This window comes from Coenobita brevimanus, chromosome 60, assembly GCF_032717465.1.
Source record: "Coenobita brevimanus isolate Jiangsu-jjx chromosome 60, ASM3271746v2, whole genome shotgun sequence".
Lineage (NCBI taxonomy): Eukaryota > Metazoa > Arthropoda > Malacostraca > Decapoda > Coenobitidae > Coenobita > Coenobita brevimanus.
Window position 1 is genome coordinate 2,011,150 of NC_137013.1, and position 24,743 is coordinate 2,035,892.

At 42.0% G+C, this 24,743-nt stretch overlaps 1 protein-coding gene across 1 annotated transcript in view; it reads right to left on the reverse strand.

Annotated features, from left to right (window-relative positions):
* The window catches only part of LOC145403091 (putative E3 ubiquitin-protein ligase HERC1), a 597,230-nt gene that overhangs the window by 244,949 nt on the left and 327,538 nt on the right, over positions 1-24,743 (reverse strand). Inside the window, 4 exon segments of the mRNA XM_080274923.1 lie at positions 218-428; positions 11,143-11,343; positions 15,944-16,112; positions 22,589-22,745. Coding sequence (XP_080131049.1) covers positions 218-428; positions 11,143-11,343; positions 15,944-16,112; positions 22,589-22,745 — 738 coding nt within the window.

Below are 24,743 nucleotides of genomic sequence, written 5' to 3' on the forward strand. Positions count from 1 at the left end.
AGTCTATCTTTGTAGTGTAGCAATCAATCTCTTTGATCTCTAACTACTCCTACAACTGTACCAAATCTTGGCATTCTTAGCAACATCATAACCTTGTCCTAACTACCTGCTGCACTCATACTGCTATCACATAAGATGCCATCATGGAACCCCATCCATTACCACAATTGGTAAGAAGATGTGAGTAAACTTTTGACATGTGATACTACACGTGTACCTTTTTCAGGATGGTGGTGGAGCAGAGGTGATGAGACGAGATGCTTGTATATGACATGTACTGTGGCGGCCACACGGTGCTGGGTGATGGCGCTGGCTGCCCTGATGCCGTCTAAATAATGTGTTGCTTCTAGGGAACGAACCAGAGAATAGCTGCTGCTACTCCATAAACTTTCTAGCCCAAAACATCCAGTCATCACTTCATGGTATACCTGTAGGTGGTAACAAGGAGACAGTGAAGTGAGGACATATACAGGATAGTAGGGCCAAGGCCTGAGATGAAAAAGGAGGTTACTCCTGGTAGACAATAAATAAAGAATAATAAGAAATTAAAGGCTAACATGATAAGAAATTAACAGCTAACATGACAACAACCATCCTCTGAAGTGTATGGCCCCAGGTTTAGAGACTGTGGTCCTGTACATTTAAGGGTAGAAGACTAGCCTACTCCCTTAAGTGGCATTACAGTACATAATAAAAAAAAAAAAAACACCCAGTCACCTCATGGGAGTCACTTTGATGGGGACCTTCTAACCACTAGACCTAGATCACCATGTGCCACAGTTAAAAGTAATATTAAAAAGGTCCAGCATTCCTGGTGATGATATGGGGTGAAATGAGTGAGAGCAGAATATGGGACAGAAGAAAGTACTGTACAGTAATATCTTAACCCAACAGGGCTCTCTTATCATAAACTCTCTGGGTTCAGGTTTGCAACAGACAAATCACAGACTCTGCCTGCTAATCAGCATGTACTGCATCATATATTTTTCAACATTCAAGGGCTTCTAATTTCAATCTCAACTAATTTTTTTTTTTTTTTTTTTTTTTTTTTTTTTTTTTAGGAAGAAGGAACCAAAGGCCATGAGCCTGCAGTAACAGTTCCCTCCAAGAGAATAACAAAATACAATAGAGAGCCAAATTCAAGATCCGATCACTTTGAGATGCCTGGACACACTGCGTTTGAAAGACTGGAGATCATAGGCAGCAGGAAATACAGACAGAGGGAGACAGTTCCAGAGCTGACCTGTTGCATAAATGAAAGACTGGGAGTAACGGTTAACTCTTGCATTAGAGAGTTGGACAGAAAAGGGATGAGAGTTTGCTGCCAGACAGGTGCTATGCGCCCGTCGTAGAGGTGGAGGAATGCAAGCTGACAGTTCAGAGGAGCAGTGACCATTAAAGTAGCGACAGAAAACAGATAAAGATGCAACAGTGCGGCGAAGAGACAGAGGTTGAAGGGAGTCAGTAAGAGGAGGAGAGTTAATGAGATGAAAAGCCTTTGACTCCACCCTATTGAGAAGAGCTGCATGTGGGAAGCCTCCCCACACATGAGAGTTGTACTCCACACAGGGGCGGATAAAACCCCTGTATAGAGTCAACAATTGTTTAGGGGTAAAGAAAGAGCAGAGTCGGCTTAGCACACCCAATCTCTTGGAAGCAGATTTTACAAGAGATGTAATATGATCTTTCCAAGATAAGTCCCGAGTAAATGAAACCCCAAGCATGTTCAAGGATGATGCAGGACTAAGCTGAATATTATTAAACATTAGTGGGTATACCTGTGGAAGATTCTGTCGGGTTGATAGGTGTAAGAACTGAGTCTTAGATGCATTAAAAACAACCATATTATTTTTACCCCAGTCAGAGATATAAGCCAAGTCAGACATTAGGTGTGCCATAGCCTCATCCCTTGCTTATTGAAGTAACTGTTGAGAAGGGCGTTGTGGGAACCGAATGGAAAGGTGAAGGGTGGAGTCATCAGCGTATGAGTGGATAGGGTTAGATGTACAGCTTAGAAGATCATTGATAAATAAAAGGAAGAGAGTTGGTGATAGGACAGAGCCCTGAGGAACACCACTGTTGATAGATCTAGGAGAAGAACGATGGCCGTCTACAACAGCGGCTATAGAACGACCAGAAAGGAAGCTAGCGATGAAGGCATAGATAGAAGGATAGAAACCGTAGGAGGGCAGTTTGGAAATTAAAGATTTATGCCAGACTCGATCGAAAGCCTTTGAGATATCAAGTGCAATGGCAAAGCTTTCGCCAAAGTCCCGAAAGGAGGATGACCAGGAGTCTGAAAGGTAGGTGAGAAGATCGCCAGTGGAGCGTCCCTGACGGAACCCATACTGACGATCGGAAAGAAGGTTGTGATAGGAAAGATGCCTTAAAATATTTCTATTGAGAATTGACTCGAAAACTTTTGAAATACAGGACATTAAAGCAATTGGACGATAGTTGGAGGGTTGGGAGTGGTCACCCTTCTTTGGGACTGGCTGAATGAGAGCAAACTTCCAGCAAGAAGGAAAGGTACAAGTTGACAGACAAAGGCGAAAAAGTTTGCCTAGGCAGGGTGTAAGCACAGAAGCACAGTTCTTGAGAACAACAGGAGGGACCCCATCAGGCCCATATGCCTTGTTAGTACTGAGGCCAGTGATGGCAGAAAATACATCAACTGAAGAAATTTTAATGTCAGCCATGAGGAAGTCAGAGGGGGGAAGTGATGGAGGAACAGCACCGGAATCGTCTAAGGTGGAATTGGAGGAGAAAGTCTGTGCGAAGAGATCTGCTTTATCAGTAGAAGAAATAGCTACAGAACCATCAGAGTAGAAAAGAGGAGGGAAGGATGATGAGGTAAAGTTGTTAGAAAGATTTTTGGCAAGGTGCCAGAAGGAGCGGGAAGAATTCGAGTTGTAGAGTTGAGAGCATTATTAGTATGGATGAAATTATTTTTAGTAGAGCGAAGAACAGACTTAGCACGATTCCGGGCAGAAACGTAAAGATGATGTGATTCAGGGGTGGGTTGCCTCCGGTACCTTTTGTAGGCCCTCTCCTTGTTGCGGACAGCATTAGAACAAGCGTGATTAAACCAAGGCTTTCTTGCGTTAGTCAAAGGATATGAGAAAGGAATGTATGCTTCCATGCCCGAGAGAATAACCTCCGTAATGCGCAAGGCACACTCAGATGGCTCCTGGCCATGGAAGCAATAATCATTCCAGGGAAAATCAAAGAAGTACTGCCTGAGGGCCTCCCAGTCCGTGGCTCCAAAATGCCACAGACGACGTTTCCCTGGAGGGTCCACAGGCTGTACCGGAGTGATAGGACAGGTTAAGGTAATAAGGTTGTGATCGGAGGAGCCCAACGGAGAGAAAAGATTAACAGAGTAAGCAGAAGGATTAGTTGTGAGGAAGAGGTCAAGTATGTTGGAGCTCTCTCCAAGGCGGTCAGGGATACGGGTAGGGTGCTGTACAAGCTGCTCTAGGTCATTAAGGATAGAAAAGATGTAGTCTTGTTCACCAGGTGGATCCGTGAAAGGAGAGGAGAGCCAAAGGTGGTGGTGAACACTGAAATCTCCTAGAATGGAGATTTCAGTGAAAGGAGAAATGCATAGAATGTGTTCCATCATAGAAGTAGGATAGTCGAAGAATTTTTGATAGTCAGTAGAATTAGGGGATAAGTAAACAGCACAGATATATTTAGTCAGAGAATGACAGGAAAGCCGAAGCCAAAGTGTAGAGAATTCAGAAGAATCGAGTTCAGGAACACGAGAGCAAGATAAGTCGTTGCGTATATATACACAACAGCCACCTTTGGCTTTGAAATGAGTATAGAGAAAGTAGGAGGATACAGAAAAGGGTTTGCTGTCAGTTGCCTCAGACAGCTGAGTCTCCGTTAGAAAAAGAAAGTGAGGTTTAGAGGAGGAGAGGTGGTGCTCAACAGAGCAAAAGTTAGAGGAAAGGCCGCGAATGTTGCAGAAATGAAGAAGAAGAGAGTCAGACAGTGGTTCCAGGCACCTCGAGTCGTCATCGGGCGAGGGGTGGATGGTGGGGGCATTTATGGTCCCCCTCCCTTAACCTATGGCATCTGGCGTTTATTTCCACTGACCCTTCCCCCAGCTGGGGATGTTTGGAAAATCACTGTTTTCTTTTAAACCATAATATCTTAGCTAATACTTGGCCAAAAATAAAAAACTAAGTACAGTATCATAATACTCACAAATCCCTCAACTTCAAGCTGATGGCCTCAGATTGTCTGGGTAATGCACAGAGTCAGAGAGAGAGAGAGCCTTTGGAAGTGCGGTAACTTTTTATGTTTTCTGTGACTATGTCCCTATGCACGGCACAAGTAAGGCTTATATTAGCCCTCCACAATAATAAAAAGCTTTCAGAATACCGCAATCAACCACAAACACCATTTCCATGTAGGCTTTGAGAAGTATGGTGTGGGTGTGGAGTGGGGTGAGCAGGGGAGTGCTTTGAGGCAGGCTGGCTGATGTCTCACAGGAAACACAGAAAACTTTTTGCGTAGATGTACCCATGACGGAGGTACTCAGGTAACAGAAGCATGACTGGGATGCGTGCAGTAGGGTTGCTAGTGTTTGCCTGTCGTGGTAATTACTAGCGAAATATTCATAAAATGTTGTGAAACACTAAATCACGTATACTGTATATACATGTACTTGGATATCTCCAGGCGGTCATCAATACATGACACCCGGATGCCATGGGTTAACAAGAAGATCTTTAAGTAACAAATTTCTGACTGAAATTCAGCTCTCTCCATAATCAGCAAACCTCATTATATGCAAGGCAGCTACTCTCACAATGTACGAACATATTAATTTTAGACTGAAAATTAACACATCTTGATATGTCATACTGGAAATACAGGAGGCATGGTAGGCCTAAAAGGTGAATAGATACGGTAAATGAGTGTGTGAGAAAGAGAAGTATAGCAGCTAATGAAGCTAGGAAACTCACATGCAACTGAGTTGGCTGGATGAATTTTGTGTACAGTGTATAACCTGGATCTGGCACAATTTTTAACCTGACAGTCATTGGACTGGCTGTCAGATAGGTGAGTATGAATTTACATGCAAAATGTTTTTTGAGGAATCAGGTGGAGCCAGGATTCTGGTGGCATGAGTGAATGGGAGTGGGGTTAATTTTACTCGGCAATGTTTGGTTAGTATTTAAATCTATCAATTTTTTTCTAGTTCTCTGGACCCCACCTTGCTCCACCTTGGGGTGGAAAAGTAGGTCTGGATGATGGTGATGATGATAACTTACTTCACCCAAGTCTGACTACTCCATCTAAAAACAAAACTCTCCACGTAAAGTTAAAGATCAATTACTGTATCTATATGACAACATAATCTGAGTTCCATACAGGGTCACATGTTGCTATCCATCTTCTGCTGTTTTGCCCAGTACAAATTAGTATTTTTCCTTAGCCATCTGCAACAAATAAAAATAAACTACTCAGGAACTTGCTTTTGAAAATTTATTTTACCTGAGTGACATCACAGGAGCCATTACAAAAGTGAAATGACTCGGCTAAGAGATACATTAACGCCTGCTACAACACAGTACACTGTGTCTGTTCTGGAGTGAAGAAGGTTACATTGTGGTCGAATGAAAAGGACTGCTTATGCACTGAAGCACATTCTTCTGACTCTGCATGTTGATATATGGCAGCTTATGTTTGAGTAGTGATCCACAATAATATCTGCTTGTTCTTTTTAAGAGGGGATGGTAGTACTGATGGCATGGGTCTTGGAGGTGTCTGTTTGTAATTTAGTACAGGTAATGCTGTTCAATGTTTTCAAAGTTGTGAGGAGCTGTAATGAAATGAAAATCTTATGCTTATCAATCAATGCAGAATCTTGTGTTATAAAATTTATTGTTTGGACTCAGCACATGCTAACAAATTTCACCATAGCCTCTTTATCACCTTCTGCATATACATAAATTCATTAATTGTATGGCAGAGGCACAACACTGATTAACAGTGGCCTCTGAAGCACAAGAAGGTCTGTTACAGCTTCTCTCAATGCAGGATTCTTAACCCGTTAACTGCTCTATACAGCCTGGGTTGTTCCGAGTGCGACTGCTCAATACAGCCCTAGCTGCATGGGTGAATTTCAAATATAATGCCATGGTGATCAAGGCCGACCCATGCAAGCATGTTTGAGCCTTCAAAACCGAAACCGAAATAGAAACTGAAAACCATACATTCCAATAGGGAATCAGACACTTTGATGTTCATCCATGGCTTTACCAAGGTAAATATTGAGCTAATATTTCGTTACTACTGTATATACTCTGGCATGTGTTCTCTCAATTCCCAAGACAAAATTTGGCTTTTGGGAAATTACATTTTTACCCCTATGTCTGAGCACCACGGACACCTCCAAAAAACCGCCATGAGCAGTTAATGAGTTAATAAACTCTAAATACCTTCTGTTTGTTCCTGTAGGGCAGCATGGCAACAAACCACACCAGTGTAACAATGCTCCATTTTGCTAATTGTTTTTGCTAGTGCAAATGGCATACATGTTAGCCCAAAATGCCATGTGACACAATCTTTACATGCCATGCAATGTAGCTACCTATGTAAAAGCAATGACTTGTGAAATCATCAGTATTTATGTTTTAAATAAATATCTGGGTGCCAGACACTGCTTTTTTAGACAACTGCGGCACATTATTATAATGCTTTTTAGAAATGTTCAAGTACAGTCCAGTATCGTGTTTCAGTACCTGATTTATACTAATGTACATTAGTTACTGAACTAAATATATATATATATATATATATATATATATATATATATATATGTATCTGTTTACATAACTGATCTTTTAAGTAGTTTATATGGTATCTTTCTCTTAACCCCTAAATCTTGGGGGTCTTAAAAACCCAGTTCTTCTGGTACACAAGGGTAGGCTATTTTCAACCAGTCACAGCTCTGTAACTACAGCACACAGAACCTTCAATTAAAGATCAGAATACTCATCAATCCTTAATATTTCAATTGCAAATGTTCCCATGCCTCTAGGTATAGGTGTTTATGGAGGTAGAAGGTGATGAATGGAGGCAATTGGGGGGGGGGGTGGAAGGCTGCATTCATATGAGTGGGTGTTAGTGACTACAGTGCACAGCCTGCACGCCTGCCTCAGCCAGACATGGATTCCAGGTTCGCAATTGCTCATGCTCTCCTTTGCCTCACATAACCTTGACACTTCTCTCCACTGCCCCTGCCACTGCTGTACAAATGAATCACCACCCTTTGTACCTGTGACTAGGGCAGTTTACTCATCCAATATTTCTGGCCTTTCCAAAGTATCATTGTGTACTACAGTGCATGGCATGGGTGAGAGAAAAGAAATTCCAATGTTTGTTACACATTACTGTACTTGTCACAAAAGATTATTTTCACTTTCTCTGTGTGTACATTTCCTGTGTCACTAAAATCACTTGAGTTACCCTACAGACTGTTTTATTCTCTTACTCCAGTAGATTTCTTATTTTCTAAAGCACTTACTTGGTTAAGTTATTACTGCACTAGAGGAACTGCACAAAATAAATACTAGTTTACTATCACAGCAAATGCAGTTTGCATGTATATCGTACTAGGTTACTGTAACACTTACTGGCACTTGTATTGTGAGTTCACTTTCACTGTATCCAGATATCACATCCTTATATCCATACTTTTCCTTATATTCTAAATTCTTATGTAGTATTACTAATACACCAGAGGAAGTGCACAAAATATTTTCTAGTTTACTATCACAACCACTCTAATTTGCATGCATAATTACTGTAATACCTGCATTTGTACTGCAAGCACACTTAACACTGTAACCTGAGAACATTTTCTTATATGTTTCGTAAAAATTTCAAACTTGTTATGTATTAATACCACTATGTACACTATTTGCACTTTCCCACACACCAGTGTCTAGTACTTCACCTTAATGTGGGTGGTGGAGACAAAAAGCCTCTGCAATGCCACTGCAGAGGTGGCTGGGTGACTGAAATGCAGCATTTATTCAGCTTATGACTTCTGTCTGCCTGGGTCTCAGTGTCATAATCTGACACCTCAAAGGAGTCTCCTGAGGTGTCAAAAGGGTAGGGAACATCAACAAGCACTAGAGGATTATAGTCAGGTACTAGGAGATCATCAGATTCACTCTCAAGTGGCAGCATAAAGCTATGGAAGGAGGGCCGGGAGGGTGGCTTGGGCACGTTAATCTACACGATAACCTCTGCTCTAAGATATCGCTTTGCCACTTGAAAATGACAACACCATCATTTTTAGCACCCTGCCAATCACAGTTTCACTCAACCCCTTCCCCAGACGAGTGAGGGGCTTGGCAGGGGTGTAGGTGGCAGCGATCGGGCACCACTCACAGCAGGAAGAGAATCAGATGATGCAGATTCAGAACTCCTCCCTGTTTACACTACCATGGCAAGCAGAAAACAGGCTTGGATTTCCATGTGCCTCCTACAAGCTTATATCACTCACTGGGCACTAAATAAAATTGATGGGAATTCAAACACTGACAGGAAACGCAAAGTGGTTGTAGCCATCATCCAAGCCACCCCGAACATATGTTTTATGATGGCTATAGCTGTCATCCATGCATTTTAGAAGTTAATGCCTTGACGGAAGTGCACAGTACCAAGCCTAATTAGTCTGTGCAGAATTACAGACAGCTTTGTAGTCAGGACAAGAGCTGCTTTAATGAAGAAAAATAATTCAATTTACTGTTAAGGGCAGCACCACAACAAGGATTACCGGTATATGTCTGTTTCATCAAAAAGACTCTGTACATACCTGCATGGGTCAGCCTTGTTCACTGGATGGTAGGTATTCATGCTAATCAAAATCTATTCAAACCCTTAACCATGAGATAATTTTGTACTTCAGCCTAGGTTTTTTTAGGTCTACTTCTTGGTGCTCTATCCTCCACATTCACTCTCCTAAACCTTTTCTCTCCATTTTCATCCTTCATTCTCTCCATAAGTCCAAACCATTCACTCTCCCTCAATGCAACACATCACCAATTTCCACCTGATCTCTTAGCTGCTCAGAGCAATTATGCCATCTGCAACTCTGTCATTCAGGGAAGGACTATACATCAATGTAGTCATCCTCATTTCTGTTCACACAATCATGCATGTCCTACTCCTTCACTATTTCGTATCATTTATAAAGGCTCCAATATGCTTGCATGCATCGGCCTTGGTCACCTAATGATGGCTCTCTACACTTCTCGATCTCTTGCACCCTCCCTATTCAGTCCCTTATCTCTGAGGTCACACTCAATGACCTCATCCCAAGTCATTTTCAGTCTGCTTCTCGCAGTCCTACCCCCAACTTTCACACTTCCCACCTTCCACATCCAACTGTTACCCTTCATCCTCTACACATGCCCAAACTATCTCAATCTACCTCACCTCATCACAACGCCAAAACACTCCAATCTCATTCAACCTCTCAACTCTTCAACCATAAACTTAGCTCCCCCAGGCCTTGCATTCAAGGACACAATGCACATCCATCTAATCAATGTCATTTCCGCATGCCTGAACCCACAAATATTCTCTTCCTTTAGTGCCCAGGTCTCACTACCATTACATTCCTAACATAGCACTACACTCCTAACACATGCTCCATACAAAGATCCCTGAGCATGAAGGAAGAGCCCTCTCATTATCAGAAGATACAACAGCTCCATGAACTTCCTCCAACCACTCCTTACCCTAGCCACAGAGCTAACTCCAGCACATAACATGTCCCCCAAATAATAAAACTCTTCCACACACTCAAGAGACTCATTACTAAGATCAATCCTTTCACACCTGACAATCTCTACGTGCTCTCCCCGACACACCACACACACGAAATCAACATTATCTTGTAGTCTACCTTAAATACCATTACATCTCTTATGCACTTACTTATCACAAACACTGTACAAGATGGAGTTATATCTAACACCCTTGTGGCAAACTGCACATGACCAATCTCCCTCTGCTTTGACAGTATTGCCACCAGCCCTGGATATCTTAGCTTTTGTTTTATCCACATTTACTTTCAAACCCTTGTGCCCCATTCCATCTCTCCATTTCCTAAACCTTTCCCCCACCTCCCTTACATTCTCTGCAATCAACATCAAGTCATCAGCATACAACATCTCATCACTGGTGTCCATTTCTGAAGTCAAATGACAGAGCTTCAAGGGCCATGACAAACAATATGGGGCTCAAGACTGACCCCTTCACTGCCAGTTTCAGTGCCACAAAGCATTACCCTTCTTACACATGCAACTAACAATAATCTCTACGTGTAAAAGGAGAGTAATCTCCATATCAGGAAAAGCACCAGTTCAATGAACTTCTTCCAGCCACTTTTAACTCCACCTCCTGAGACACATTATATCACCCAGATAACAAATTCCTCTATACTGTACATTCCAAAGACTTATCTACCAAGTCTATCCTGGCACATACAGTCCTCCTTGTTCACCTCTAAACACAGCAAACTCAAAGCAAACCACATCCTATAGTTCACTGCTGCATTCCTGCTCCTCTAATGTACCACATGTTGCAATACACTGCAAGAGATTAATTTACTCCATACACCCTCGTAACGCAAAATTAATAATCATACCTTCCATACCCACAGAGCAACCATCCATCTGAGTAGCTATTACTTTCACTTTATCCACATTCACCTTCAATGTTTCTGACTCAATTCTATCTCTCCAACTCCTTTCACTTTATGGCTTCCCTCTCATTTTCTGCAGTCAACACAAAGTCTTTGGTATATTAATTCTAAAGGGAACCAATCTTAGTGTCACTCAACAATGCCTCAAGCACCACAGTAAACATGAATGGGCTCAGAAAACAACCCTAGTACATTACCTCCTACCACTCTGGAAACCATTTAGTTCATCACTCCCCGGACATTCTGATATCCACCATATCATTTTTAATTCTTAACATTTCGTTTCTAACCACAGAAGGTGGATAAAAAAAACTTTGGAGATATAATGAACTGCAAATATTAAAATGCTATACAGTACCTGAATAAATAACTAACTTTCACAATCAGTACCAGTAACCTACCGAAGGAAGAAGTGAGCCGCAAGCCTTGTCCAGAGTAGGGTGTTGCTTTACTCCATCATCATCATCCCCATCACATTTCTTTTCTTTCCTATCATCACTCTTCTTTTTCTTCTTCTTCTTCTTCTTTTCTTCCTCCTCTTCCTGGTTCTCTTTATCCGGAGTCAGCAGTGTCAACATCAACTCTAATGCCTCAAGACGTGACTGTTCAAAAAGGATTTTAAATAACACAATATCAGCCATACTACGTAAAGTTCTACTGCATTCTTAAAGCCTGTGTCATTGCCCTTCAATGCTTGGTAACAATTTGAAAAGCCGGATACTAAACAATTAAATAAAACAGGGAGTTTTACAACATTATCATCATCATCACCATTACCCGAACCTCCTTTCCCACCCTAGGGCAGGGTGAGGAGTAGCGGCGTCCAGACAGCCCAAGCTTGCCCACTCCAATGGGTCTCGCCTCCATTCACTCATCATTCAAGTCCCCAGAATCCTGGTTCTATCTGATACGCCAAAAACTTTCACCACATTCTGTAGCTTCACAGATACGTATCCGATACAGTCAATCCGGACGCTGTCACGTAAAAAAGGGGTGTCAAATCCCTGATCATGCACTTCTCCTCACAATATTCATCTAGCCAGCTTTATCTCTTGTCGGTCCCCTAGCCTCACTGAATTCCAAATCTCTCTTCCTCACACACTCATCCACCATATCCCTCCACCTTCTCCTTGGCCTACCTCGCCTCCTCCCTCCTTCAGGTTCACTCAGATATACCTTTTTCACCACTCTGTTGTTATCCATTCTCTCAACATGACCACATCATCTCACTTTCTTCAATTATGGTGTCCACAGACTTCCTCACTCCACATCATTCACGAATCACATTATTTTGTATCCTATCCACCCTCTGTACTACACATACATTCCTCAGAAGTCCCATCTCCACTGCTCTCACTCCTGACTATTCATTTTCATGCCACACCATAGTCTCACATCCATATGTTAAAGATGGCACTAACACTCATTCATGTAAGCCTCGTGCAGCAACAACACTCAAGCATCTGTTTCTTATCGAGGCCTTCATTGTACCAGCTACCTTCCTTCCTTGTGTCACTCTGCATTCCACTTCTTTTGCACAATTTCCTCTCATTTCTATCACCGTACCCAGGCATTTGAACTCTCCCACCACTTCCAGTTAGTTATTTATAAATTGTGGAATTCTCATATCGCGGCATGTGCTCAGTCTCATCAAGCAGTGATTTAGGAGATTCCACTGTAGTACAAAAATAACTGAAAGACTGGATGCTTACCTATAACTTACTGATATGTATACAGTATCTCCTCATTATATGATCACTGGGTATACTACCATTTGTTTATATGATCAATAAGAATTTAGGACCTTTTTTTTTTGGCTTTATTATTGTCCCCTGGGGGTAGGGGGGTTTTTCAAGAATACTCCCCCAGTATCCCTGCTTGTCGTAAAAGGCGACTAAAAGGGTTGGCGGAGGGTTAGTGCCCCTCCCCGGAAAACAACTAACTAAAAAATCAAACAATAAGCCTCGGACAAGTACTGACCAAACGATGACGACCCAGGACCGGACAAAGGACTTGAAAATGGCTACGTGGAATGTAAGGGGAGCGAATGATGAGGTGAAAGAGAGAGAGATTGTCCAGGTGGTTGAGGGTGCAAAAGTGGATGTATGTGGAATAACTGAAACAAAATGGAGAGGAGAAAGTGTGAGGGAATGGGAGTATGGATGGGGTATATGTGCAGGAGTAGGTGAGAATGAGACGGCAAAGGAAGGAGTATGTATAGTTGTGAGTAAAGATGGAAGAAGAGCATAAGACAGTATGGATCAGTTGGGTCAAGGATTGTGTGGGTAAAGTTGAAAGTTGGAATACAAACGTGGGCGATTGTGTGTGTGTATGCGCCAACGCCAGATCGTGCTAGAAGAGTGAGAGAAGAGTTCTGGACAAATGTAGAAGTGTGCATGGAAAAGTTTGGAAGGAATGACAGAGTGTTTTTGATCGATGGGTGGTAAAGTTGGGAATGTGAAGGTGGATGGAATAGTTGGTGAGTGGGGTGTGCCTGCTGAGATAGATGAGAATGGGAGTGCGTTAGTGGACATTTGTGCTGGGAGGGGGTTGGTGATAGCCAATACCCTCTTCAGGCATAAAATGATCCACAGGTATACATGGCGAATGATGAGAAGGGTGGGTGGTGTACTGAATGAAAGGAAGGCAATGATTGATTATGTGTGTGTGGATGAAAGGATGCAAAGATGTGTAATGGATGCAAGAGTTTATAGAGGTTGGGGAGTGGACTTTCTGACCACTACTTGGTGGTGGCCAGAATTAAAATTCAAGTAAGATGGACGAATAGAAGAAGGGAAAGACGAGAGGAAGGAGTAGTTGCAAGGAGAGCGGAAAGGTTACAAGAGGATGAGAAAGGCAGAGTATAAGAGAGAAGTGGAGGAACGATTGGGCAAATATGAACTGGAGCAGATGGGAGACGTGGAAGGTGTCTGCAGGATATTTACAGAAGAAATATGTGCAGCATGTCATGTGGTGCGTGGAAGGAAGAGAAGACGGAGGGGGGTGCAAGGAACAGCGTGGTGGACTGAAGAGGTGAGACAGGCTGTGGCACAAAAGAAGAAAGTATACAAAGAATGGATGAGAAATAGGGCCGTGGAAGAAGTTGAGAGACGGAAGAGAGAGTTATATGTGGAAAGAAAGAGAGAGGTGAAAAGATTAGTAAGAGAGAGTAAGAAGAGAGTGGATGAGGAATTTGGAAGGAATTTGAGTGTAAAGTGGAGGGACTGTAAGAAAATGTTCTGGAAAGAGGTGAAAAGAGTAAGACAGGGTGGAAGTGAAGTTAGCAGTGGAGTGAAAGATAAAAATGGTAGATTACTAGTGGAGAAGGGAGAAAAAGTGAGCAGATGGAGAGAACACTTTAAGGAATTGTTGAACATAGAGGATGGAAGTAATTGAGTATAAGTGGCTGGGGAATGGCTGGGAGAAGGAGAGAGGTGAGAAGACAGGAAGAAATCAGTAGGATAGAAGTTGTGGAAGCAATGAAGAAAGTTAAATCGGGGAAAGCCCCAGGAATTGATGGAGTGTGTGCTGAAATGCTGAAGCATGGGGGAGAGATAGTAGTAGAATGGATGTGGAAGATGTGCAGATTGGTCTGGGAGGAAGGTAGAGTCCCAGAGGATTGGAAGTCAGGTATAATTATTCCCTTGTACAAAGGAAAAGGGGAAAAAGAAGTGTGTGGTAATCACAGGGGCATCTGTCTTCTTAGTATAATAGGAAAAGTGTATGGTAGGATACTTATTGACAGAGTTAGAGAAAGAACAGAGAAATTAGTTGAAGAAGAACAGGGAGGCTTTAGGAGGGGAAGAGGTTCTGTAGATCAGATATTCATTCTTAGATCTTTAGTGGAAAAGTTTCTAGAGAAGGGAAAGAAGTTGTATGCGGCTTTCATGGATTTGGAGAAAGCACATGACAGGGTGGATAGACAAGGATTGTGGAAAGTGTTAAGAATATATGGAGTAGATGGGAAGTTGTTGAATGCTGTGAAGAGTATGTACGATGGTGCAAAGGCTGCAGTGCGTGTGGATGGTGAACTAAGTGAATTTTTCTCTTTGAAGGTTGGGTTGAAACAGGGATGTGTCATGTCTCCATGGTTGTTCAATCTGTACATGGATGGGGTAATAAAAGAGGTACAAGGTAGGGTAGTGGATGTTGGAGTGGCCCTGGTGAGAGAGGATAGTGTTTGGAAACTCCCTGTACTGTTGTTTGCAGATGATACTGTGTTGTTGAGTGAAGATGAAGGGGAGCTGCAAGGCTTGGTGGATGAGTTTGGGAGAGTGTGTAAGAAACGGAATCTAAAGGTGAATGTAGCGAAGAGTAAAGTGATGGTCTTTGAGAGAGGTGAAGTCAGTGAATGGACAGCAAGGTTGGATGGTGAGGAATTGGAAAATGTGAGTATGTTTAAGTACTTGGGTAGTGTGATGAGTAAGGATGGAGGTTTGGAGGGTGAAGTGCTTGAAAGGGTACAGCAGGGAAGAAAGGTTGCTGGTTCTTTGAAAGCAATGATAAGAAACAGGGAAGTGAGCATGGAAGTGAAAAAGTTACTACATGACAGTATTGTGATACCAACTCTGACGTATGGAAGTGAAGCTTGGACGTTGTTGGAAGGACACAAGTCAAGAGTGAGAGCAGTGGAAATGAGTTATTTAAGAGGAGCCTGTGGAGTCATATGGAGAGACAGGCTGACGAATGAGGACATAAAGGAGCGTTGTGGTGTGGATGTGGATGTGATAGGAAGCGTTATGAGGAACACACTGAGGTGGTTTGGCCATGTGGAGAGGATGAAGGGTGAAAGACTGACGAAGAAAGTGTATGTGAGTGAGGTGGAGGGGGGAAGAGGGAGGGGGAGGCCGAGGATGAGATGGAGGGATGGGGTGGAGAGGTATATGAGAGAGGATGGTGTGAGTTGGGAGCAGGGCAGTGAAATGGCGGGGGACAGGGCGACTTGGAGGAGATTTGTTTGTGGCCACCCCAAACGGGATTGAGGCATCTGGCAATAGATAGATAGATAGATTATTGTTTTTTCACTTATACAATCACTGATCCTTGATTTCTTGTCATACAGTAATTTTTCTTGTTTAAATGATCACTACAACACTAAATTTGTTATATTATCTATCATAAAAATGAGGGTGGGCTGTACTTGTAATTTATTAAGAGACTGGATGCATAAATGTAATTTACTGAAAAGGTGTGAATGCATACCTGTGCTCTGGTCTGCTGTGTTGCCATGGCTGCCAACAGAGTGGCTGGGCTGGGCGGTGGGGCAGTGGAGGGGGACTTGAGAGGTGACAGGTGGTGGTCATCAGCACCAGTGAACCTCAGAACCTCCAGACTGCGACTCAGCACACTGCCCACCACTGTCTCTCGTGACCTGGAGAGACGACCACCATGTAAAAACATTAGTAATCAGTTATGTCTTGATATCTACTGCTTTGGGTTATTCAACTGAAAGAATTAAACCCATATTTGTTACAAATGTTTACTGGGGAGACTAACAATTCAGGTCTGACTTAAGCCTCTTCACCACATTCTGACAAAACTGCTAAATCTCCAAAGTAAAATTTTTTTTTTCAAATGTGGACATAAGTCATCCAGCACACAATTCTATTTCAACTACTTCAAGAAGAACAGGTTGGAGGCTAGGTTAGTGTAGTCCAGTATGCTGTGTGTATGTGCAGATAACCAGCCTACTTCCTTTGGTGGCTTTATATGATCAGAAAGCCTCCAGCTACCTCTTGACTATCAAACCTATGGAAAGCCACTACCCTGACTGATGTATTCTAAACACCAGACCACCAATGGCATAAAGTGGCACACATATTTCTACTACTGTGCTGCACATTATAGAATACAGGGTCAGAGAGCTTTCAGCTGCATATGCTCATCACACCACATCCACAATCACACAGTGTTCCAGCATCACTTTAACCCTTGCCTAACACTCCTTTGTAATAAAACATCACAGCCAATCCCACTTCACTGCCCCTCAGATGTAAAGGGTTAAGGCTAGGTTACTATTCTCCTTTACATCTGACCATGTGAATCATGTGACATTTTTTAATTTACTGATGCTACGTTCAGAAAATTTTATTCAGTTTATTAATGCCCATTATACTGAGGGGGTTCAGTGAAGATTATACTGCGTGTGACTTCCTAACTCAAAAAGTCTCTCTTACAACAGATAAAAGCAACTGAAGGAAATATGCATAAACCAAAATATATTTCATCTGATTTAAAAGGTGATCAAGAACTGCATATCTCTTCATCCTCTATTGTTCCACCAGGAGGACAGGGGCTCGGGGCTACGTTACTCAGTCCAAGTATGGTGAGTGACTATTCACTGTCCCCAAAGAATGGCATTCAGAAAGCAATATAAATTGGATTTAAGCTGGGTCACACCTAGATGGAGTGCCTTAACCCACTGGGACACTACAATTCCACATGTTGGATATGTGGTCACCAATGAACATATTAACTCTTTCAATCTGAGAACAAGCTGTACATACCTTTTTTTTTTCTTGGCCTGAATAGGTAAATGCAGGTACAGTTAGCTTAACCCCTTAACCGCGGGGCATCACTTTCGTGATGCTTGGGAGCAAGGGATCATACCGCGGGGCATCGCTTTAGTGATTCTGTGTTATTTTGAATTCACCCGGGCTTCCAAGTGGGGGCTTGTATCATCTATCAGTACTGCCAATGTCCAACACTAGTCAGCACTCCTAATCTCATCTGTACTCCCACCCATTGTTGACAATTTAGCCATTTCTCCCCGTTCTTGACTCCCCTCCCTACCTCCCCTCCATTACCCTATCCTCTCACCTTCCCGGCCGTGCTACGCTAAGTAAATCTTCCCTGGAATTTTTCACTGATTTCATCCATTGAAATAAGCCCTATGCCTTATTCTTATACCAAATAATATATACAAGAAAGAAATAAGGTAAGTGAGAGTGCCATATACCTGGAATTGGCTAATTATCACCTGACAACACCTCATGTGCACTCATTCGCTAATTTTCGCTGTTTATTTCCCCTTCAAGTATGCCGTATAATCTATTTTTGTAATAAATATACATATCAGGAGGGAAGGGAGAAGCCTAAGTGATATTTACGTTCACCTGGAACTACCTAATTTATAATGTATTGTCTAGATTTCCTGCCAATCATTTCACTGCTATATATAGCTGTTTCAAGAGGCTAACGCTGGTAGTAATAAAGTTCCCTAGGTAGGCCACCATCCCAGCCCACCCTTATCAGTTCACTCTCATCTTCTAACGTGGAGGTACGTCAGTTCGCTCTTGCTAGCTTCAGGGACTTTTCACCCTCATGCAAAGGGCCCTGTGACCTTTACCCCCTACTAAACCTCGTGTGGAAAGAGGTAAAGGGCTGACAATTGATAAAAGAGTGACTACAATCTTTCTATTGAGTAAAACAGTGCAAGTGGAATTGTAAATAATGTGTAAATAATGTGTAAACAGCAAGTGAAAGTAATGAATGTAAATATACGTGAACAGTGGAGAATATTTTTATAAGTTACTTCAAGTGACAGTGCATAACACCGTGTAAATAAAATAGAAATGTAAATAACGTAAATAAAATAGAGAACATAAATAAAAATGTAAATGAGTAGTATTATAAGAATACGAGTATATACCCTAGGAGTAATGAAAGTGAAAGTTTCACTCTAGCATGTCTGAATACTGTGAGTTATGAGAGTGAAGGTGAAAGTGACATTCACTCTCAATGCTAGTACACAGGACGAGAAAGTGAATGCTACGTATTTTACTGAAAGAAATTGAATCCCTACAGTGACAATAAACTAATACTACTGAAGGAAACTTATGGATAAAGACTCCAGATATATATAAGTGTTATATAGTAATAGAAATATAAAGTGTGAGGGGTTTTATGAATAATAAATGACAGAGTACCAAAAGCGAACTAGCGCAAGTGTGACAGTCAGACGCGCTTGTAATTTTCATTGCTTTCACTTTTTTTTTTTTTTTTGAGTATGGATCCCAAACTACTTGAAAATCATAGAGTAGTGTTTATAGTGTTAATATCTGGCTGTGGTAATCATATTACGGGTTGTCGGGAAGTGTAAAGTGGAGACTTCGTTACCCAACTTCAGAGGTCTCCACAAGTCCTACGGTAACCAACGAAGGCTCAACAAACATTCCAGGAGAAAGCTGAAGGTATGTGCCATAAGCATATGTAATTTTAATAATCTAGGACTAATAACTTATTTTTGGCAAAATATTTTTTGAGAGTCCGTCGGAGCCCGAATAACCCCGCGGCACACGCAAAACATTGGTAAACATGCCCGTGGTGTAGGGGTTAATGAACTACATTAAACTAGACTAAATCAAACAAAAATGTGAAACTGGTTGCTAACTTCTGACAACACAGAGATGAAAGAGTAATTTCTTTCTGATTAGCAAACATTTTCATTCCATTTCATCCCCTGAGCCTGCAAAACCCATATGAGTGTGGAGTAGAACTCAGTAAGATGTGAGAAAGGACTGATGGCCATATGTTCAGTTGGTCTGAAATGTGTTGGGAAGCGTAAAATCGAATGAAGAATTGAATGCTAACTTACATGAACACATGGATGAAGGAGTAATTTTTTTCTGATTACTCTCATCTTAAATGTCAGGACCAACTTGCCTTGCTCCTCATGGGGCAACACAGGAGGAGGAGGAGGAGGAGGAGGAGGAGGAGGAGGAGGAGGATTGATGATGATGATGATGATGATGATGATGATTGATGATGATGATGATGATGATGATGATTGATGATGATGATGATGATAATGATGATGATTGATGATGATGATGATGATGATGATTGATGATGATGATGATGATGATTGATGATGATGATGATGATGATGATGATGATGATGATGATGATGATGATGATGATGATTGATCATGATGATGATGATGCAAAAATTTCTGTTCACTTTTGTCCCCTAAAACTGCAAAACCCATAAATTTTTGTCTAAACATACAACCTTCAGTGTGCCCAGGACAGATACCCGGATGTATGCCGGCCAATCATGGTGAGTCTGGAGGGTGATGTTACCGTGCACGACTTTCAAATTTTGTCGCCAGGCCAGCTGACTTCACGTGTGAGCTCGAGTTTTTCCCTGTGCTGATTATGACCTGTCACGATATGCTGACCGTGTTTAAACAAAAACATGCAACTCAAACATGCGATACTTGAGGACTGAGCGTACTGTACTGTGTTCACATGTAAAAGCAGTGTTTCAGAAATGCCATGCATTTGTTTGCAAATGTTACCTCTCTAGTCTGTATTATTTTCGCTACCAAACCTTAGATACAGTCAACAAAAGATCTCTGGGAGTGCCTGGTTGAATGGTGAGACTCCTGCAGTCAACTGGGTTTATGTCCAAATGAACCTTGGATTACAGCAGCAGAAGCAACAATTAAGTTAGGGGAGACATCTTGCTGTGAAAGGATATATGAAGGCTATATCTAACCCCTGCAAGTTGAGGAGTCTATCAAAAGGTGAATAAAACTGTCTAAAGACCCCTCCCCCCCAAAAAAAAAAAAAAAATATGAATACAGTATGTCGCTGGAATGAACGAGTTAAGCCCATTCAGGCTCTTCATGCCATACTGGTCGACTATGGTCCACAGAGGTTCATTCCAGACATGTCTGGTCTCTTCAGGCCACTTTAGGTCCATATAATCCCTTCAGTCTGATGAAGCATTTTTTTTTTTTTTTTACTGTATTTTTGCTACTTACAGATGATTTTAATTAGGTTAGGGGAGACTTTCTGAACTGGAGGAGTTATGCATAGCTACCTTTAACTCTCTGAGTGCAGGACTGCTCTCCCACACTGAATAAAAATCACCTGGAGCTGGCAGGAAAAAAATATAGAACACAGCACCTGACTGGCAGGGTTAGGCACAATTATGTCATGTGCAACATTCATGCCTCAGTTGTATGCTCAGATCAGATCACTCCAGTTATACTCAGGCAACTTCAGGTCCAGTTTATATTGGCAGAACCCATTAAGTACAAGAGTCACTCAGTCTATTTTGGTCCAACAACATCTATTCAAGTACTCCAGGACATACTGTACTGTATTTGCAATCTTCACATCTATGCTGAGTAAATCAGGTTCACCATAGGTTGAGCAGTAAAGTTTTTTCCACGAAAATCAGTGAGTTACAGAAAAGTGTGGGGTGGGAGGACATGACTCAGTAGGACAGGCTAGGATGGTGGTGCATGATGGGGCACCATGGGAGGAGTGCAGCTTGGGAAGATCATATACTGTAGGTCAAGTAGCTACGGCCAAGTCAGTTTTCTCTTAGAAATTCAAGAAGGATAGTAGAAATGGCAAATACTGTATAAGAATAGGTGGAAAGGAGTCAGAAAGATGGGCAGGGATGGTGGAGTACGGAAAGGAAATTACACCACGTGAAGACAGGCATTGTATGTAGGGCAATACTGATACAGTAAAAGTCCACTCATTCGGCAGCTGGTCTTACGGTATTTTCGGTGTTTCGGGGGTTTTCATAAACAGTCCCATTACGAAAGTTCTCTGCTCTTCCGGCCCATAAGCTGAGCCAATTGGCCAATTTGGTGCTGCTGGTGCTAGATCTAGTACTTTTCATAATAATTTAGCACTTTTCATAATATAGTAAGTTAGTGCCGATAAATATTAATTTTCTGCTATATCCAGCACGTTTTAAAGTTCAATTTAGCATCAAAGTTTGAACAGCTCACCTACTGCTAGAACGTTTTAAAGTTGAGCTTAGCGCTTTTGAAGATTTCTGTTTGCCAACACTACATGTGCCATCAGCCACTGTGACTCGTGAGCGTCTGGCTTTGTGAGCTGGACCTTTCAAACGTTTGGAAACTTTGTTGTGCTATTTTACAGTCATCCTCTAGTTCTTGTGTTGTGCTACGGCCACTACTAGTGGAAAGCCTACTGGTGTTGTGAAAAAACGCACCAATAAGGTGCTGACTACCACCAAGAAAATTGAATTATTGAAAAAATTGGAAGCAGATGTTCCTAGAAAAAAGATAATGGAAGATTTCGGTGTGAGCTCATCCATTATATACAATCTTAAGAAACAGAAGGCCGATTTAGTGTTTAGGGTTGACCAATAATACTTGTTAGACACTGATTCCATTGAGGTGACTGACCATGATTGCTGGAATCTTTCTGGCAGGTTTTCCCAGTCATTCGACAGTTTCAGCTCTTTCTGCACCTGCTTGGTCCTGAAGATGCCGAATGAGAGGGCTTTTACTGTACTGTGAAGGTTCAAGTTGAAGATTTCACTTAAAACTTCCATGAGAGGAGCTCCCAGTCTTTGTTTCTTTCTCAGTTATGTAAAAAGGTAGGAATGTCAAAGGGGAGTGGGTGAGAAGGGATATAATGTGGTAGTGATGGGGCATGGAGAGAGAAGTATACTCAGCAGAGATGGATATTATACAATTGGTCAGTTAGTTAAGGTGGGCTGAAGCTTGAAGTCAAAGTGTTCCTAGGAAAAAGAACAAAAACAAGAAAAATAAACAAACATCAGCATCTCTTGTACACGTGGCACTGATCTATGCATGTGAGAACACCATTACACATGGACATATATTTTCAAATACTGTACATTCTTTTTACCTTGGCTGACTCTAACATTACAAGTATCTACATATGTTTTACCATTACAAGTATCTATATGAATTTTAAGTACAGTACTGGTATTGACTAACATGCTAGATATAAACATTCAGAACTGTGTTCTTTATATTCTCTAAACTATCTGAATTATACTGAGAAAGTGAATAAAATTAAATCCACAAATAACAAATGACTTACATGCGGTGTGTATGGTGGTCAAGAAGAGGTGAAGGTTTGATGGCCATAAGGAGGACGAGGCACTGGGAGATGATGTGTTGACAGGCACTCTCGAAGCTCACACCCTCTTCAATTACTCCCTCTCCCCCACCACCACCACCCATACTCTCCTCTGGCTCTGTACCAAGAACATCATATAATATGAGCAGTATTAGACAGTCTACACTATTAATCCTAGTTGCTGCTAAAAAACTATTTAACAATCTGAAATTTTGCAAAAAAATCATCACCATCCCAATTTTTAAGGTACAAACGGGATGTGCAGAATCCAAACAACAGGAACTGAAAAATGTAAAAACTATCAATACAGTGCTCTGTACAATGTGCCGTACATATATCCAATCATTCATCAAGGTTCTCAGCATCATATCATAGGTTAAGCACAGCCTGCCTTTCCACCAGTCTCTCCTTTCAAGAACGAACATCATCAACCATTAGGTGAAATAAGCAGTCCTGGTAACAGTGAACACCTACCATCAGGGCAGTACTGTACCTCAAGGGTCACTGACTTGCTTGTAGTAAACAAAGTATATCCATGTTGACAGACACTCTCCATTTACAGAGATTACTCATGTGCTGATTATCGATAATGAACGTCCCAACTGATGCTGATGCCTGCTTCTCTCATGAGTCATCTTCCATACCAATTAAGACGTTGACCCCTATACTGGCAACGTACAGTTAGCATGCCATCTGGCTTCTTCCTCTTCCTCTTCCTCAACTGATGCTCATGCTGACATCATCTGTGACTGTGCCTAGCTCTGTGTATCTGCAATGATGATCATCATCATCTCCCTCCCAACCTGCCTTCCCCACTATAACATGTAGTGCCCCTGGCTCTGACCTCACATTTCAACTACTCATAGATCAGCTCCAACCACCAATGACCTACCTGCTACGGACCTAACAACCATCATGCCATATTCTTACCCTTCTGTATCTTATGCATAGGTCAAACAGTACTTCAGCTCCAGAGCTGACTGTGATACAGCATGGTGAGTGGTCTGTTCTTTAGTATTATTGTATTACTATAACAAATGTTTACCTATGCTGGGAAGCAGGTGCTGGGGAGAGTTGCCTTCATGTGGTGGCAAAAATATAAGCTACCTCAATGTACCAACATCCCTCACTTCCTTCCCTACCCTCCAAAAGGAGGATGGTGGACTGTATGAGGCAACTTCAGCCTACCATCCACTAAGGTTCGGGTCCAGATGAGCCTGGGGATACAATGATGATGACATGACAACCGTCATCTACATAAAGTCTACAACATCTCTGTTTTCCACAGGCAGGCCCTATCTGCAGGGAAGTGAGGATATCCAAACTGCAATGTGACTGATCAAGAAGAAGAGCTGCCATCATGAAAAGTTCTCTCAATTGTCAAAGTACCTCTACTATGGGAGCAACAATTGTCCATTAATGCTGTGCCCACCCATGGTGTCCAGTGCAGCTGAGGTAAAACAACAAACTTAACGACAGACTGGTAAGCCATGGAGCTCATCTGGACACCAAGGAAAATCTTTTATGATTCTGAACTTCAAGAGTTTATTTTTGAGTGGCTGAAAAGCACTTATAACACAGTTCTGACAATAACGACAAATCCAAGCTATTACTTCAGTAGAAACAGCAATGACAAAAAGTAGTAGAAACTGCAATGGCAAAAGTATGTATAATACGTCCCTCTATCTTCTGGGATTCTATGCATCACTGTAGGGTAGGAGCATCACACCCAGAACCTCTCACACATGAATCCTATCACACAATACGTTGGTGCAACTATCAGATGATAAACTACCCAAAGCAGACCTCTTGTCTCTACTGACCTCCACACTAATGATGCCCCTTCCAGACCTCACCAACCTTACAAAGTCATCAACTTCACTGCAGTGTTGGATATTACTGCCATTTAGCAGCTTTCCCTTTCCTACTCCAGCAAATGCACATATGACTGCCTTCAATGGAGGCCACTGCTATTTGAAAATGCTAACCCAGCAAACTGGACCAACTGCTTTTCCTTCAGTGCCCATGGACTCCACCTTCTAAAGTCAGCAACCCTCCCCTACCTAAAAGGACACCACAGCTTAAGTGGCCATTGTTACCAACCACCAATGTGCCC